Below are 17,667 nucleotides of genomic sequence, written 5' to 3'. Positions count from 1 at the left end.
TTTTCTTCCTAATTTTTATTTTTCGTTGTTATAATTCAATCGTGCGTAGATCATTTTTGAAGATGGGATGCGATTTCCGTCTTAAATACTTTGGTTAGTTTAAAAGAATTAGCTTAGGACGGACAAGTTCGGTCATTAGTATTTTTAATAAAATGAATAAAATAAAGTGAGAAAAAAATTTGATATGCATTTCTAGCAAGTAGTTTTTGTGCATTTCAATGAACTGAACTTTGATTAATGTCCATATTTACGAAACAGAATTAAGATAGTGCACTTCGTTTAGGCATGGAAGTATAAATTGCATGTCGCATTATTAGGACATATCTTCTTCGCAATGAGTCATTATGGGAAGTGCTAATAATCCATAGGAAATTGCAAGGCATGAAATGATTCTTAAGTTGCATAACTCTAGTAAATTGGTATAAATATCATTTTTCAACTACATATTTATTAGTAAAAGGTTGCATGTTTTAGCATGAATCTTGTTCGCAAACTATAGGGTGATTAATTGGAATTAGGCTATAACCTAACCTATGCTTGATCTTAAACCGAAAAGTTAGGATTTGAAAATCAACTTACGCGTAGATAATAAGTCATGTGGTTATGGAAATGATAGCGTAATTTTCAAAAGTAGATAGGTTAAATTGGCATAAACCTAAACACCTAAACCCAGGGAGCACTCGTTTTAGAAAGAGTTAATTCAATTCCAAAGAAGTAACTAGGATTTAATACGTGACCTAATCGCACGTATTGCTAAAACTGAAACTCCTATACCCTAAATACTTGCCTACATTCACAGAATGTAGGGACAACGAAACATACTTGAGAAGTGATCTAGGGTTTTTCCCTAGGAATCTCTCACTAAAAAAAGATGGAACTTGGAACCCTAGGACCGACAATGTCAACCTAATGTAATCATGAACAGATTGTTTCATGACTCTATTCGAAGGGTAAATAGTCCCATAGCTTGATGCAACACTTGTGCAACAAGTAGTAGAGTCGCAGGATCTTGTGAATTGATCTCAAGGAAATGGCCAAATTCCTCAGAATGAGGTTGGCAGACTCTTATGCGAGTTATCTTGTAAGAGGATGAAAAATCGTCCTATCTTGCCGAGTCACAAGTAATCCCGCATCGAGTGCTGGATGCATTTGGAAAGAAGGATTCACTCCTTAGCAGTTGGCAAAAAATAAACAACCAATGGAAATGTTTGTGCTTGTTACAGATTTAAGAGCACTGTTTTGCTTTATTTGATCAAAGAATTAAAGGATAAATGGATATCTAATGCTTCAGGTTGAAGGCCTGAAGGGAGAGGCAGCTTCAGTTATCCCCGACTGCCTGCCTGACCTTGACCAAGGGGGTTATTAACCGCGCCGGGAAGGTGGACCGAACCGGCCGCGAGAGGTCTCTCCGTTAAGCGCTACTTGGAGCAGGAGGACGCTTGGGTGCCAGGGGGCTCTGGCCGTAAATCCCTCCCCTACTTATGGAAATTATGAACCAATTCTAGTGTGTCATTTATGCATATTCTTCAACACATTTCTAATACACGTGCATTGTAAAAAGAGATGAAAATGATTATCTTTCTCACAATGTAAATGTTCGAAAATAAGCATTAGCATACTAAGTCCACCTCTGAAAAACTTCAACGCAACTTGCCTCCAAAGAAACATATTAAAACTTATAAAATATATGGCATTCCATATTGTTAAACTTATAAAATATATGGCATTCCATATTGTCAAATGGATTGAGTTCTCAAGGTAGATATGTTTTACCTCACTTTCTTTGACATCAAGGAGTACCTGAAAATAATTTGCTATAGAGATACCTAGTTAATTTCATGTGATCCCACAAGCTTTCTAAAATTTCATTTCCTCTTGAAAATTGATAGGCCATGTTAGAATTTTTCTTAAGAACAAATATATCATCTTTAAAGCCCATAGCATTCAAACAGATAGGCCAATTTAGGATTTCCGTTATTAGCAATTATATTCTCTTTGAAGCCCAAAAAATTCAATCAAATAGACAATCTTGCTACCAATGAATCAATACTCATGAGTGCATCTCGCCAATCTTGAGTATTTTAGGCTATCACTATTGTTTTGTAATATTTCTGCTGAAAAATATCACATGCACGCATGAGTCTCATGCAATGACAATGCTGGCATTGAAAATACGGACGGTGCAATTGTACACGACGTATCATGATTGGCAGAAACGAGACCAAAGTAAAAGAAACTGCATATCTTCATGTGAACCTCCACTTGGGAGGAGGTCAAGAGGAAATTGATTGTTTTATGGCAAATTGTTTTTATTGTACCCTTCTTTTCCCCAGCTGAAGGCTGTGTTGGAGGAGAGGGAGTAAGCACGGATGACTAAGCGCAGTGTTGGAGGTTGGGGGGGGAGGGGGTGGGGGATATGGCCATGCAATAGGCCGTGTGGGGGGTGGGGGGCTCACTTCACCTATAAAAACCCCTTGTGAAGGGAGCAAAGGGGAGAGGGCATGAAAAAACGGGAAGGCATGAGGAAAGAAATACTGCGCTAGTCTATATGAGTGGAGGTAAGAGAATAGGCTGATCGTGAGAGAAGGGGAGATTTCTCCAGAAGGTGGGAGGCTTATTGTTGACGTGTTGCTACTAAACACCGTTGTGGAGTGGAGAGGGACGAAACAATTGCCGCTGTTACGCAAGCGATGATCGAGAGCAAGCCTCACTCACAACCCGATAACGAGACGTTAAGGAGTGCCGGTTAGGGTAATTGACTTTATTGAATGCACAACTCAACTTGAAAAATTCAAATATTTGACAATACACCACGAAAAACAAAACAATAAAGAACTGCCTCTTGTAGCTCAAACAACTAAAACCCTAATTCGGGTAGAGCATCACACAACCACAACTCAACAGAAAAAATCCAATAGTTTGAAAACAAACGAAGTGAAAAATATTCTCGTACCTTAACAACCATGATCCGACGCTCGGCGCTTTGACATCCAAAGGATCCGACTTTCAAATTAGCATGACAAGAGCTCACTCTAGCATGCGACCCTCCTCTCTCCTCTCTCATAAAATACAATTATAATCAAGGGGGAAGGCCCTTAACTCTTCAATCTCTTCTCCTTATATAGTTTTCTATCCACACTCACACACATTGGGATTTTTGCTTTCAGATTTTGGCTTTTGCTTTTCTTTTGCTTTTCATTATTTTCCTTTTTTTCTGCTTGATGCATGTTTACAACTTGTTTGGATCATAGCTTCGTCATTTGAACTTCGAATATAGTCATTCGAGTACTCAAACTTATTGGAACGCATCTGATCCACAAGCCAACGCGAGGAGAATTACGAAAATCCACCAAAATGGGGCAAAAATACTGATTTTTGTAAATCGCATCATTTTTCTCCATCTTTTATCTTGGACGACTTATTCCCTTCCTTGGCCTATTGTTCTTGTAATTGCACAAATTGTCACCAAACACGTCCTCTTTTTCTTCAAGAAATACTCGCTGACTATGTAAAACGTACGACCTTGTTCCTTTGATCCTTGAGTCTTCAAAATAAATATTCGCTGGATATGAATGTGTTTCTTTTATGTAGTGTGCCCTAACAGAAATATGCTTTGGAATAGAACTTCGTGCACAACCATACATGATTTGAGAAAACATGCAAAGTTAGATCCATGATATGCAACAAATCAATCAATGTTCCACACAAAAATTATGAATGCATTGAAGAAGTTGTGCCTAGTCTATCTACATGTGATCGTGCGTCATGCAAAATGCAAACAAAATTCCTTGTTAATTTAAAATTCCTTATCCTCACCTCTCAACTCTCATTAAAAAAATATGATATACTCCGCTCCACCCATCCAAAATCTCACAATCACTCTAGAAAATGATGGTCCTCAAGATATTGACCAGATATGAACAACCCATTTCACAATTGGTGGCGTCCTTCACGACCCTCTAAACTCACCCAACCTCCTTACACACTCAACCAGAGGTTCCTAACTTTGTGATGAGCATCCCAAATATTGTGCAAGAAATGTGCGTACTCAATGACACATGCTATCTCATGTGTGCGTGCATCTAAAATTTAGTGCATATAGCTGCAGCGGACCTCATGCCGTGCTAGTGCTCAATGATGGTGCAAAACGTGCATAATCCCAACCCATGGCATGGAAGTATATGATAAGAACAAGAGACAACCCCCGAGTGCAGTGCATCAACAAGTGCAATGTGAATTGCTCGTGAACCCATAGTCCCTGTGATGTGCAAGAGTCTCAATAAGAATACAAACCTTGCTCCTCAATGTTCAGTAGCTATTGACAAACACAAGCTTCATCCTGTTCAAAAAAATACCAAGCTCGACCAAGGCTATCAAGTTTCATACTCAACAAATCAAACAAAATGACAAAAGCAAATCCTAAGCTAGACAAACACAAGAAATCCAACTACGAAATAACAAAACAAACTGTCACGCAAATAATTAAGCTAGCAAAAATCAAACCTAACTACAGTTTGACTAGGGCTTTCAGTTTTCACAAAAATGCTTGACATATTTAGCCATCCCCCTAGTCTGCAAACATTCATGTGCAGCAGTTGTTTTCATAAAATGATGCAACATTTATAAGCCAATCAAAAATCAAATCCAATGATCTATCCACAATCTTCTCAACAAACACAAATGGTACATCTTTCTCAAACAACTCCTTTATAGGTAGACAAAAATCATCCATGAAATTCTCATCAAAATCCTTGAGACAATCCTCTCCATCTAAGGAAAATACATCATCCTCCAAATTCTTCAAATCCCAACTAAGATACTATGTAAGGATCTCCCAACTCAATATCCAAATCAAACACAACATCAAAAGGAGTCAACTCTGGACTCACAACACCACAAGAACCAACAACATCAACACATGGGGTCACTCCAGGAGAGAAAGAGAGGGAGAGGGAGAGGGAGAGGGAGAGAGAGAGAGAGGGAGAGAGAGAGAGAGAGAAAGAGAGGGAGAGGGAGAGGGAGGAAATGAGAGAGGGAGAGAAAGAGAAAGAGAGGGAGAGGGAGGGAGAGTGCATTCTCTCTCTCCCTCTCCCTTTTACTTTTGGAGAGTGTTAAGATATATTGTGAGAGGGAGAGGAAATGCGAGAGAAAGAGAAAGAGAAGGAGGGAGAGGGAGAGAAAGAGAAAGATAACATATATTGGAATGATAGCATATCCATGATTATGGTAATGGTATCCACTTTGCCTTTTTTATGGGTACCATTACATCGACTCCTTAAGAGGGCTAAAAATTAGTCATACACTTTATAAAGTCTAATTAGGAGATTTAAGATGCACGATAATAGACTTATCGATAATGGTATGCAATGTGCTTTGCCATGGGCCACGTACATTGGTGACTCTTTAAGATGCCTTAAAATTGGTCATGTCCTTCATAATGTCCAAGTAGGGGATCTAATTGTGATATGCATAATTCATTGTTTTTGTATTAACTTTATAGACATAACAAATTAGAAATCATGCCAACTAGTCAACGGAAGGACTAAAAGAAAATGATACCCTAGCTAATGGTCATTACGGTACTTCATCAAAATGAACCCAAAAGTATTGTTATAGAAGAAGAATCCCTTAAATTGAGTATAGGATATTTTCTGTCAGGTCTTATGACTATGAGTAGAATTGATTGAAATAAATTTTATTACTATAGTTGATAAATTTCATAGATGGCATTAATTTTAATACACGATCCTAGGACAAAAAAACCACATTTCTAAGATGCTTTTTGTTGATACTGATTTATTATTAGACTAAGAGATCCTCAATGATGCTCATAAATGGATTACTTATACTCAAAGCCCTCTAGTGCAGTTTTTTACAATAACGAATAATTATCTAGCGGGACAAACAAATCCTTGAGCATGATATAGGGCCGAGATATAACATCAATAAATCTCTCAACTACTATGTACAATGCAAGATTTATGGTCAACTTGCAACTTGACATACATCTCCATAAAGCTATCCATTTAAGCCTCGTTTGTTGTAATATAGATAAGATGGAAAGCGAAGAAGGTCTTATTGTTCAAGATCGCGAGACGTATCTTAATCAGCGTGTCCCATGTCCTTGCTCTCAATGCAAGTTGGCAATTAGACGAAAACACCGATTGTCTATAGAACACGTACGACGATTTGGCGAGTTTCAATCTAAGATCATTGATCAGGCGATTGCGGATTTTCAGCAAACGGTAATTTGAAGTTAATATTAATCATGCATTGTACTCGCAAGCTAATTGAAAACCATACACAATAAGATTGGGTCTTGTTGGCAAATTTTCTATCCAGGGGGGTGATATATTGACCCAAGGGGGAGTGCACCCTTTGCGGCCAATTAGAAGAGTTCATGGACGTGCGATGAATGGATTGCAGGAGCCAATCCACCACTCGCAAGGCCCATCTATACCGTCAATGCCAGAGGAGACAGACAACCTTCCCGACCTACCTACAATCTTGGAGCTTGAGATGGAGGCAATGATCGATGCATTGATTCCCATGGATGTCGAGACATCTGACCCGCTTAGAGAGGAAGCATCCATACCATTATATGATGGGTGCCGAGTATCTCGGTTGAAGACATTTCTTGCACTCTTAAGTGTGCAAGCAAAATATGGGTGGAGCGATACGAGTGTGACCGAGTTATTCAGGTACCTTGCACATAGGCTTCATTGCTTTTTTTTTTTGACACTATTATTACAAACATTTATGCTTTCTCAAGGTGTTTTATGATTTTTTTTCAGGTTATTGAAATATCATATATTACCACCTGCAAATACCATGTCTGAGTCTTGTTGAGATGACAAGCTCAACACATGCGGACATTGATGATGGACCGCCTGGTTAGATGGGTCCACACGTCTACACTTAGCATGTCGGTGGTCATTATGAATCTCACATGGTCACTGACTCATTACTTATTATATTCAGGTCGTTACACCTATTTACAGCTGGCATAGTTATAGCGCCAGTCGATTAGTGTAGTCGGTTATGCATTGTTTGACTTAGTAGGCCACTTTACTTTTAAGTTGTATCTTATCTATACTTTGTGTACATTGTAAAGTGTGTGGAAGAAGAAGAAGAAATTAGCAAGAAAACGTTTTGGCCTCCATCTCTCTTCTTGTCTCTTGAGTGAGCTTCTCCTTGTGCATTCTGTGTGTGTTCGGCGCAGCATCTTGAGCAACTCCCCCCACCACGCGATTCTTGACATGGTATCAGAGCCGCGCCATTGAGAGAGGCTAATTTCGAAGGTTGAAGCAAAGGAGAAGAAGCAAGGTTCGAGCAAGCAAGCCACGGGTAAGAAGCTCTCCCATCCTTCAACTCTTTCTCTTGGATAGTGCCTGTGGAGGCACCGGAAGCAGGGCAGAGCAAAAATCTCAGATTGCAGTGAGATTTGGTGTGCACGAAGAGCGCTATATATTCTGTAGATGTGCCCTTCAGGGCTTTCCCGCAGTTATTTTGGGCATTTGAGGCCGTTTCAGGGCCCGTTTTAGAGCCGCAAGGTTGCGGACAGCAATTTCAGGGTACGCTGTGACTTCGACTGTATTGACCGAAAGTGGGTGCGTAGGTTACAGATTTCAGATCTGTAAGTTCAAATGTGTTTACCAGTGAGTAAACACAAGGTTTATCTGCAAACTAGTTGCAGATTGCATGTATTGTTGAGCAGACAGTGAAAAAGGATGTCTGGTGTATTGCTGTGCACTACAGGTCCAGGGTTGCAAAAGATTTGTGTGCTGTTGGTATTAATTTTGTGATAATGGCAGAGAACAGTGGAAGCCCCATCATTGAGAAGCTCGACAAGAACAATTACCCTTCATGGAAGTTCCGTGTCACGAACTTCTTTATTGGAAAAGGCCTCTACGAGTTCGTTTCAGGTGAAGAAAAGGAGTCGGAGATGAGTGATCCTCCAACTGCAGGAGAGACAAAGGCACGGAAAGAATGGAATGCAAAGGATAAAAATGTCATGTATTGGTTGTCTGCAGTAATTAACAATAATATGCTAGGACACATTAGAAATGCAGAGAATTCATATGCAGCTTGGACCATACTTGAAAGTATGTTTTCTGTAAATACAAAGGCACGAAAGATTCAACTCAAGCAAGAGTTGAATACATTGAAGAAAGGGAAGATGTCTATCAATGAGTATGCATTGAAGGTAAAGAGCATTGCAGATGTATTGGCAACGATTGATGCAATGCCCGATGATGATGATTTGGTGTCGTCTACCTTAGGTGGACTTAACAATGAAAATGCTTGGAAGTCTTTTGTAACTTCCGTATATGTCAGAAAGCCATTTTTTTTTGGTATGATAGAATAGAGACAAGAGTAGAGGTATGATAGAATAGAATAGAGCTCCTCAGAGTATTCTCTTCTCAGATCAGGGTTGGAGAGGATGAGAGCCCTACAACATATCCTCTTTCTTGGGTTGAACGATGTCGTGATGCTGCGCATCCGAGCCGTATACACCTCCATTTTTATTTTTTTTTTGTGCATTTGTGTTAATTTCTGCGTGTGATTTATTTTTTGTGTGGTGCATTTTAATAAATTACATCCAATGTATGTATATATTCCCTTAAATGTATTGTACACACGATGCTTGTACTAGGAAGGAAAACTTATCCTACCCTTTGTAGACCGTCCTGTTCGTGGGAGCATCCGAGACTTGGGGCAAGCTTACAATGAGTCCTTCACAGATCCAGATTGTAATCAGGACTCCAGTGATAAGGTCCCTGATTTTGTTGAGACTATGATATACTGTCCAAACGAGGCTGTTTGTATGGTTGGTCACTATGCGTCAAAAGAGGAATTCACAAATGGAAAGATAGGAAGCTAAAGATAGAGGGAGGATTTTCGAAAGGCAGGGATCAGAGGGAAAAGAGGAAGGAAAAAAGGAGACTAATTGGGGGAAAAGGAGGATTCGAATGGCGAAAGGGAGGGAAAAAAGCTCAGCAAATCCAGGACCTCCCCGAGCTCGAAATGGGGTGGCTACCTTCAGCGTCGGGCAAGACAAGATCGACCAGGAGAGGTTCAGAAGGGGAGATTGATCAATTTGGGGAGTACCACCATAAAGTCAGGGCCGCCATCGACAGTTAGGGAGGGAGACACACTTCTCTCTGGGGATCTCGCCACTTCTCTTCGTTCCATTGCTCGCTCTGGTTATTTCTTTGAGGATTTGGATGTTTTTCATCCTGGAGTTTGACCTCGAACCAGTCGTTCATCAAGCCGGAGAGTGAGTTGACAAAAGGGAAGTTACGCATTCCGGATGGACATGAATATGGCGAGGTGAACCAAGCAGAGTAGTACTCTTTGAAGCTCAGAAGCGGCATCAGCTATGATTCGTTTACTGATACGGATCTTGGAGGCAGACAGACGAGGATCATGAGGAGGAGGCGATGACGGAGGGACTTCGACGAGCAGGGAAATGTAATGGCCGAAGTTCATGAAGAATGAAAGCTGGATTAACTGATCAATCTGTGGTTGATATCTGCAACGGCAACCCTCTTTTAAAAGTTTTGGTAGCAAGCTATGGGCCCCTAACTGACAGAGCATTAAGAGCTATAGGCACTTGCAAATTTATGCGAGAACTTGCCTTGAATAATTGCTCACGCTTAACAAGCCATGGACTAAACTACATTGCAGGCGGATATCCATTGCTTTGTTACATATCTCTAAGCTATTGCGAGCATGTCTTAGACTCTGGTATCATTGCATTGGGCAAAGGATGATTAAGGCTTCTAAAGGTCCGATTGGATGGATGTCGCCCTCTTTCAAATCCATCAGTTCGTGTACTCTGCAACACCAGTCTGAAGTTACGATACCTGAGTATGCAGCATTGTACAAAGCTTTCAGATGATGTGTTTCAGCATCTCTTATATGCTGCCTCTCTGAGGTTCATCGATTTAGGCAGGAGACATTGCATTTTGTCTTCAGTTGTGACATTTCTTTGGTACGCTTCCGCCATAAGCGGCGACAGGAGGACAGCTTTTCAGTGACAGATACATCTTTGACTCTGATATCTGTGAATTGTCCAGATCTGAAGGAACTTCACTTGGTTGATAAAACCATTGCAAATGACCCCTTGATGCTGACTGATCTTGGACTTCTACACCTGATATAGTGAGCTTCAACCCTCCGCATTTTGAAGCTAAAGCTAGCTCATATTTCAGCAGCTTCTGAAGTTGCTATTATGCAATTAGTGAATTTCTGTAGCAATCTTACTCATGTGGAACTTAGCAACTTCAAGCACCTTGGTGATCCTCCAGTGTACGAACTAGTTCAGAGATGCCCAAACTTGTTGGAGATGGCTTTTGACTACTCAACAATAACTGATACATCGTTGGTTCTCATTTCACATCATTGTAAGCGGCTTCGAAATATATCTTTAAAATGCTGTAAGAAGTTGACTGATGCAGGTGTGAAGGCACTGGGACAGAGATGGAACATCTTACCCTGAAAAGCAAGTTCTTAAGCTTTATTATAAAGCTATAAACAAATTGTAAAGCTTTGTCATTTAATTTGACTTTATACCCAAAAAGTCATCAACTCTGATCTATGTAAAGAGCTTTTTCAAAACATTGTAGCAGTGCAAAGCCGAGAGACGCTTAGCCTACGCAAATTCTTATACAAGCTGAATGCTCAGAATGGGAACCCTTGGACCTCTTGAAAGGTTCATGACTAGCAATATAGTGAACTTTGGCATCAAATTTTTGAGTTCTTCCTGACAGTCTCTTTCATTGCTGTACCTTGAACCCCGTGTTCTGCAGCTCTTGCACGATCTCTTTGACATTTCTGGTGAACCCGACGTGAAAGTGCTGCGTCATCAGCAAGATGGGAGACTCGCAAGAAGAGATGACAGATGATAATGTCATGAAGAACCTGTTTCAGTCATTTACCATGTATATGCAGCAGCAAGTTCATGCAAAACGAGATAGTGATGCTATGGATGCTTTGAAAGCTGTCCAACAGGAGATGAAGCAGTTTAATGGCCAGCAAGTGTCAACTTACTTGCATTTGTATGAAGAAAAGATTAAGTTTTTTGGAGTTTCTCAAGATGTTTGGAGCCGCTACTTCTTGCGGATCGTGGTGCGCGCTCTTGAAGGTCGAATTGCAGAAATTCAAGAGGCACATGCAGGTTGGGCTGAATTTAAAAAGGTATTAAAAGATGAATATTTCCTGGAGGATACAGGTCTTATGAATCGCATGAATTTTTTAGCATGGGTTTCTATGCCTAATAAGGGACTTTCTGTTACCGCTCTTCTGCGAGAGTTTGAAAGCCGTTATGATCAGTTGGATGGGACTGAACCGCAAGCTTTGGAGATGCAGAAAGTGGAGTTATTTTTGCAAGCTGCAGATGCTGATTTGCAGGAAAAGTTGGATGATCTTTTGGAAGATCAAGCTACTGATTCAGGTTTAAAGACTGAGTGGAGACATGTTATTGATGCTATGAATGCTCTTGTCAAGAAGCAGCGCAGGAGAGTCAGATTGCATCGTAATACAGGATTAGTTCCTGAAAAATCCTTGGAGACCTCTTCTTCTTCCCCTGCTACTTCTTTGCCTAAGCCTACTCCTCCTGTTATGAATCCACCAGTTCCTGCTGCTCCAGTGCCCTTATCTGTAGATGATGTTATTAAAGGCTTGGCGGATTTGACGATTGAAGCAGTCAAAGCTGAAGTTGGTAAGTTAAAGGAGCAACTTATGACAGTACCTGCTGTAGCACCTACTCCAGTGACTGCTTTTCCAGCTGGTCAAAGAAAAGGGCGTCGATGTATTTGGTGTGATAGTACAGAGCACCAACACTGCAGAGATTGTGATGCTTTTCAGGAAGCACGTAAGAAGAATGTAGTGTTCTGGGGACAAGATGGGAAGATATGGCTGACAGAGACTGGCGCTCCTCTTGACACGAACTTTGGTAAGGGAGGTATGAAGAAGCTTGTTGATGATATGGCTGCGCGATCAGCTTATGTGAGTGTTAGAGGAGATGCTTCAGCTTTTGGAGTCCAGCTTGAGCAAAAATCTGATGGAGACTCTGCTTTATGGTCTTTTGCCTTGGAGATAGCGAGAAGAGGGAAAGTTCAAACTTCTACTATGACTTGTGTGGGCTCTAGCATCCGAGGAGAAACAGGATGGGATTCTCCCATTGATAGGTATTCTATTTTTGCTTATATGGCTAAAATGCAGGGATTAGATGCCATGGTTGAGGAAAAGAGAAGAAGAGATGAGGAGGGTCCTAGCTCCTCCAAAAAGACTAGAGGGGGTGACTTTGTTTCACCACCTGTTACAGCTCCACCTATGTCAAATTCTCCAACTCAAACAGGTTCCGATCAGCCAATGGAAAACAAGCAGAAGGAAAAGAGGCAACCAAGAAAAGAGCCAGGATTCAAGCTCTTGTCAGACCTTGATATGCAAACGGATATGAGTAAGATTTTTCATGAAGGAATTTTGAATAGTGAAGTCACTTTTACTGTTGGAGAGGCTCTTGGGATTGCTAGTAGAGAAATACAGGATCAGATGCAGGATCTTTTGCGGAGGAAACGACATGCAATGGAAGGACCTGCTTTACAGGGATTGTGGCATGGAGCTCTTGAGAAAGAGCATGATGATGATGCAGTGATGGTTGAGAATGCTTCTGTTAATCCGCAATTGGAGAAAATAGTGCAGCCTATGCAGTATGAAGATGATGAGAACCCTATTCTCATTCCTCGTAGCCATTTTTCACGAAGTCATTGGGCTAGAGCAACCACTGAGACAGTGGTAAGGATTGGAGAGAAACAAATTCCCTTGATTGCTTTAGTTGATCATGGTTCTGAGATTAATCTTATTGCTCGAGGTGTTTATGAGAGTGGCAAGTGGCCTATGGATGCGGAGCATGGTTGGCGCATGAGAGCCGCCAACAATACTTCTGGTGATATGTATGCTGCTTGTCCGAGTATCAGAATTTCTATTGGTAATGTTGAAGAAGATTATCATTGCTTTGTTCAGGATTCATGTTCTTATCCGATTATTCTTGGACAGCCTTTCATTACAGAGGCAAGAATGGAAACAAAAGTGATGGATGACGGATCAGCTTATGCGCGGATACGCAGTAAAGATGGTATGCGAGCTATTCAGTTTATGACTGTTGGGGTAAATCATCCGAGAAACAGGGACTCCTTGCGTGAGGCACCACTACCTGCGAAGGAGTTGGATTTTCATTAGGTACCGCTGTCTTGCAAGACGCCACTGGTACGGAGCGGAGAAAAGAGGAGATCTCGCCTCCTGGTAGTAAGTCTTTCTCCAATAACTTTGTTGGGTTTACTTCAGATAGTTCGGTAAGTTATCAGAAAATTTCAGATTTGCCTAGAGCTGCCAGGCAGTACATTGGTCGTAAGGAGAAAGAGTTGAAGAATGCAGGTATTTTGCAAGCAGAAGAGCATGTGAATGGATTGTATGAAGGGATGTCTTATGCAGATACATTGTTTGAGATGAGAGCAATGCTGAAAACTGATGTATGCAAGGGTTCAAAGATCATACCTGTGCAAACCTTGGATATGTTTCAGGAAATTTCTGGTTTTATGCTGCAAAGAGAGTTAGAGGCTGAGAAAACTCAGCAAACTGAATTTATGGCTGATCTTGATCAGCTAATAGAATTACAAAGGGCTGAATTCATTCAGCCAACAGAGTTGAATGCAGAAAAATTTCTGCATACAGAGTTTCAGGATGCGTCTATGCAGTCCATTGAGCCAAGGGCTGAATTCAATCAGCCAACAGAGTTGAATGCAGAAAAATTTCTGCATACAGAGTTTCAGGCTGCACCCATGCAGTCCATAGAGCTAAAGGTTGAAATTTTTCAGCCAACAGAGTTGAAAGATGCTGAAAATTTGCAGAAATTGCAGCAAACGAGAGAGTGCTTGAATGATGCCAAGGTTGACACAAAATATAAAACAGTTGATAAGAAGGTTAAGCCGGTTGCAGGCCCGCTTCCTTCTGATAGTGATGAGCAGATTGAAAAAGCTATGAAACAGCCTATGTTGAGGGATCCTGCAAATATTGGACATAAGTTTTCAGGGATGAAATCTGTTTTTGTTGTTAATGAAGTCATCATAGTTGGGCATATGGTTGGATATTATGGCAGAAAGCCTTCTCCTGCAAAGGTGGATGCCATAAACAGGATTGCAGAGTATTGCTTGACTACTTCAGAGATGCGAAGATTTGTGGGAGCTTGTGTATTTTACATGATTTGGATTCCTCATTTTGCTCATATTGCAGATGTTCTCTATCAGCTGTTTCGAAAGGGGCAGAAATTTTATAGGGATGATGAAGCTGATGGAGAAACAAGTTTACTAGAATCAAAAGATGGACTTGACCTGTTTGTGGACTTGAATGATCCTGGATAGTTGGCACATCCGGAGGATGCGCAGGTTTAGAGGGGGTGGATGTCGTGATGCTGCGCATCCGAGCCGTATACACCTCCATTTTTTTTTTGTTGTTGTGCATTTGTGTTAATTTCTGCGTGTGATTTATTGTTTGTGTGGTGCATTTTAATAAATTACATCCAATGTATGTATATATTCCCTTAAATGTATTGTACACACGATGCTTGTACTAGGAAGGAAAACTTATCCTACCCTTTGTAGACCGTCCTGTTCGTGGGAGCATCCGAGACTTGGGGCAAGCTTACAATGAGTCCTTCACAGATCCAGATTGTAATCAGGACTCCAGTGATAAGGTCCCTGATTTTGTTGAGACTATGATATACTGTCCAAACGAGGCTGTTTGTATGGTTGGTCACTATGCGTCAAAAGAGGAATTCACAAATGGAAAGATAGGAAGCTAAAGATAGAGGGAGGACTTTCGAAATGCAGGGATCAGAGGGAAAAGAGGAAGGAAAAAAGGAGACTAATTGGGGGAAAAGGAGGATTCGAATGGCGAAAGGGAGGGAAAAAAGCTCAGCAAATCCAGGACCTCCCCGAGCTCGAAATGGGGTGGCTACCTTCAGCGTCGGGCAAGACAAGATCGACCAGGAGAGGTTCAGAAGGGGAGATTGATCAATTTGGGGAGTACCACCATAAAGTCAGGGCCGCCATCGACAGTTAGGGAGGGAGACACACTTCTCTCTGGGGATCTCGCCACTTCTCTTCGTTCCATTGCTCGCTCTGGTTATTTCTTTGAGGATTTGGATGTTTTTCATCCTGGAGTTTGACCTCGAACCAGTCGTTCATCAAGCCGGAGAGTGAGTTGACAAAAGGGAAGTTACGCATTCCGGATGGACATGAATATGGCGAGGTGAACCAAGCAGAGTAGTACTCTTTGAAGCTTAGAAGCGGCATCAGCTATGATTCGTTCACTGATACGGATCTTGGAGGCAGACAGACGAGGATCATGAGGAGGAGGCGATGACGGAGGGACTTCGACGAGCAGGGAAATGTAATGGCCGAAGTTCATGAAGAACGAAAGCTGGATTAACTGATCAATCTGTGGTTGATATCTGCAACGACAACCCTCTTTTAAAAGTTTTGGTAGCAAGCTATGGGCCCCTAACTGACAGAGCATTAAGAGCTATAGGCACTTGCAAATTTATGCGAGAACTTGCCTTGAATAATTGCTCACGCTTAACAAGCCATGGACTAAACTACATTGCAGGCGGATATCCATTGCTTCGTTACATATCTCTAAGCTATTGCGAGCATGTCTCAGACTCTGGTATCATTGCATTGGGCAAAGGATGATTAAGGCTTCTAAAGGTCCGATTGGATGGATGTCGCCCTCTTTCAAATCCATCAGTTCGTGTACTCTGCAACACCAGTCTGAAGTTACGATACCTGAGTATGCAGCATTGTACAAAGCTTTCAGATGATGTGTTTCAGCATCTCTTATATGCTGCCTCTCTGAGGTTCATCGATTTAGGCAGGAGACATTGCATTTTGTCTTCAGTTGTGACATTTCTTTGGTACGCTTCGCCATAAGCGGCGACAGGAGGACAGCTTTTCAATGACAGATACATCTTTGACTCTGATATCTGTGAATTGTCCAGATCTGAAGGAACTTCACTTGGTTGATAAAACCATTGCAAATGACCCCTTGATGCTGACTGATCTTGGACTTCTACACCTGATACAGCGAGCTTCAACCCTCCGCATTTTGAAGCTAAAGCTAGCTCATATTTCAGCAGCTTCTGAAGTTGCTATTATGCAATTAGTGAATTTCTGTAGCAATCTTACTCATGTGGAACTTAGCAACTTCAAGCACCTTGGTGATCCTCCAGTGTACGAACTAGTTCAGAGATGCCCAAACTTGTTGGAGATGGCTTTTGACTACTCAACAATAACTGATACATCGTTGGTTCTCATTTCACATCATTGTAAGCGGCTTCGAAATATATCTTTAAAATGCTGTAAGAAGTTGACTGATGCAGGTGTGAAGGCACTGGGACAGAGATGGAACATCTTACCCTGAAAAGCAAGTTCTTAAGCTTTATTATAAAGCTATAAACAAATTGTAAAGCTTTGTCATTTAATTTGACTTTATACCCAAAAAGTCATCAACTCTGATCTATGTAAAGAGCTTTTTCAAAACATTGTAGCAGTGCAAAGCTGAGAGACGCTTAGCCTACGCAAATTCTTATACAAGCTGAATGCTCAGAATGGGAACTCTTGGACCTCTTGAAAGGTTCATGACTAGCAATATAGTGAACTTTGGTATCAAATTTTTGAGTTCTTCCTGACAGTCTCTTTCATTGCTGTACCTTGAACCCCGTGTTCTGCAGCTCTTGCACGATCTCTTTGACAACGAAATGATGTCTCTTCGTCTCATGGAATAGAGTCTTTCTTCTTGAATAGTGTCTCGTCCTCATCAAGATTATGTCATTCACGCTCTTCATGTCATCCCCAACCCCTCAATTTATAGTTTTGCGAGGGGAGATAGAGGATATGACACTTTCTTTTTTGCATTTTTTGAAGACATCATCAATGACAAAGAGAGAACCCTTTCTTTTAACTTTTTTGACAAGGTCATTGATGACGTCAAGGAGGGGCTCCATTTCTTTCTTTGAGGCCATGACAGAATAGAGACCAGAGTAGAGCTATGATAGAATGGGATAGAGTCCTTGAGTGTCTTCTCTTCTAGGATCGGGGTAGGAGAGGATGAGAGTCCCTCAATGTATACCCTTTATTGGGTTGAATGGAATAATTTCTATTTTTCTCGTGGAATAGAGTCTCCTACTTCTCAATTAGCGATTCGTCCTTGTGAAGATTGTTCGTTCTCTCTTTTCGCCATCCCCAACCCCTCAATTTATAGTTTTGCAGGGGGGAGTAGAGGAGAGGACGCTTGCTTTTTTGCATTTTTTGAAGACATCACCGATGACAAAGAGAGAACCCTTTCTTTTAACATTTTTAACGACGTCATTGATGAGGTAAAGTAGGGACTCCTTTTTTTCCTTCGAGGCCAATGATAGAATAGAGTCGAGAGTAGAGGTATGATAGAATGGGATAGAGTTTTTCAGTGTCTTCTTTTGTCGGATCAAGGTAGGAGAGGATGAGAGTCCCTCAGTGTATACCCTTCATTGGGTTGAACATAATGATGTCTCTTCATCTCATGAAATACACTCTCTTCCTTCTTGATCAATATCTCATCCTCGTCAAG

The 17,667-nt window shown here is 41.2% G+C and overlaps 2 protein-coding genes across 2 annotated transcripts in view; both read left to right on the top strand.

Moving 5' to 3' along the window:
• The window catches only part of LOC148042135 (uncharacterized), a 62,172-nt gene extending 51,668 nt beyond the window's left edge, over nucleotides 1–10,504 (top strand). The window contains 3 exon segments of the mRNA XM_087664802.1: nucleotides 8,657–8,830; nucleotides 9,417–9,474; nucleotides 9,915–10,504. Of these exon segments, the coding sequence (XP_087520928.1) occupies nucleotides 8,657–8,830; nucleotides 9,417–9,474; nucleotides 9,915–10,504 (822 nt within the window).
• Nucleotides 10,505–16,017: 5,513 nt separating this feature from the next.
• LOC148042134 (putative F-box/LRR-repeat protein 8) lies at nucleotides 16,018–16,482 on the top strand. Its single transcript, XM_087664708.1, has one exon. It carries the CDS (start codon nucleotides 16,018–16,020, stop codon nucleotides 16,480–16,482), a length of 465 nt encoding a protein of 154 aa, XP_087520834.1.
• The last annotated feature ends 1,185 nt before the right edge of the window (nucleotides 16,483–17,667 follow it).

Source organism: Lygodium microphyllum, chromosome 1 (genome assembly GCF_053477565.2).
Source record: "Lygodium microphyllum isolate KBCC chromosome 1, Lygodium_microphyllum_v1.1.10, whole genome shotgun sequence".
NCBI classification, from domain to species: Eukaryota; Viridiplantae; Streptophyta; class Polypodiopsida; order Schizaeales; family Lygodiaceae; genus Lygodium; species Lygodium microphyllum.
Note: the sequence above shows the minus strand (reverse complement) of the source record. Positions and strands in the feature narration are given on the sequence as shown.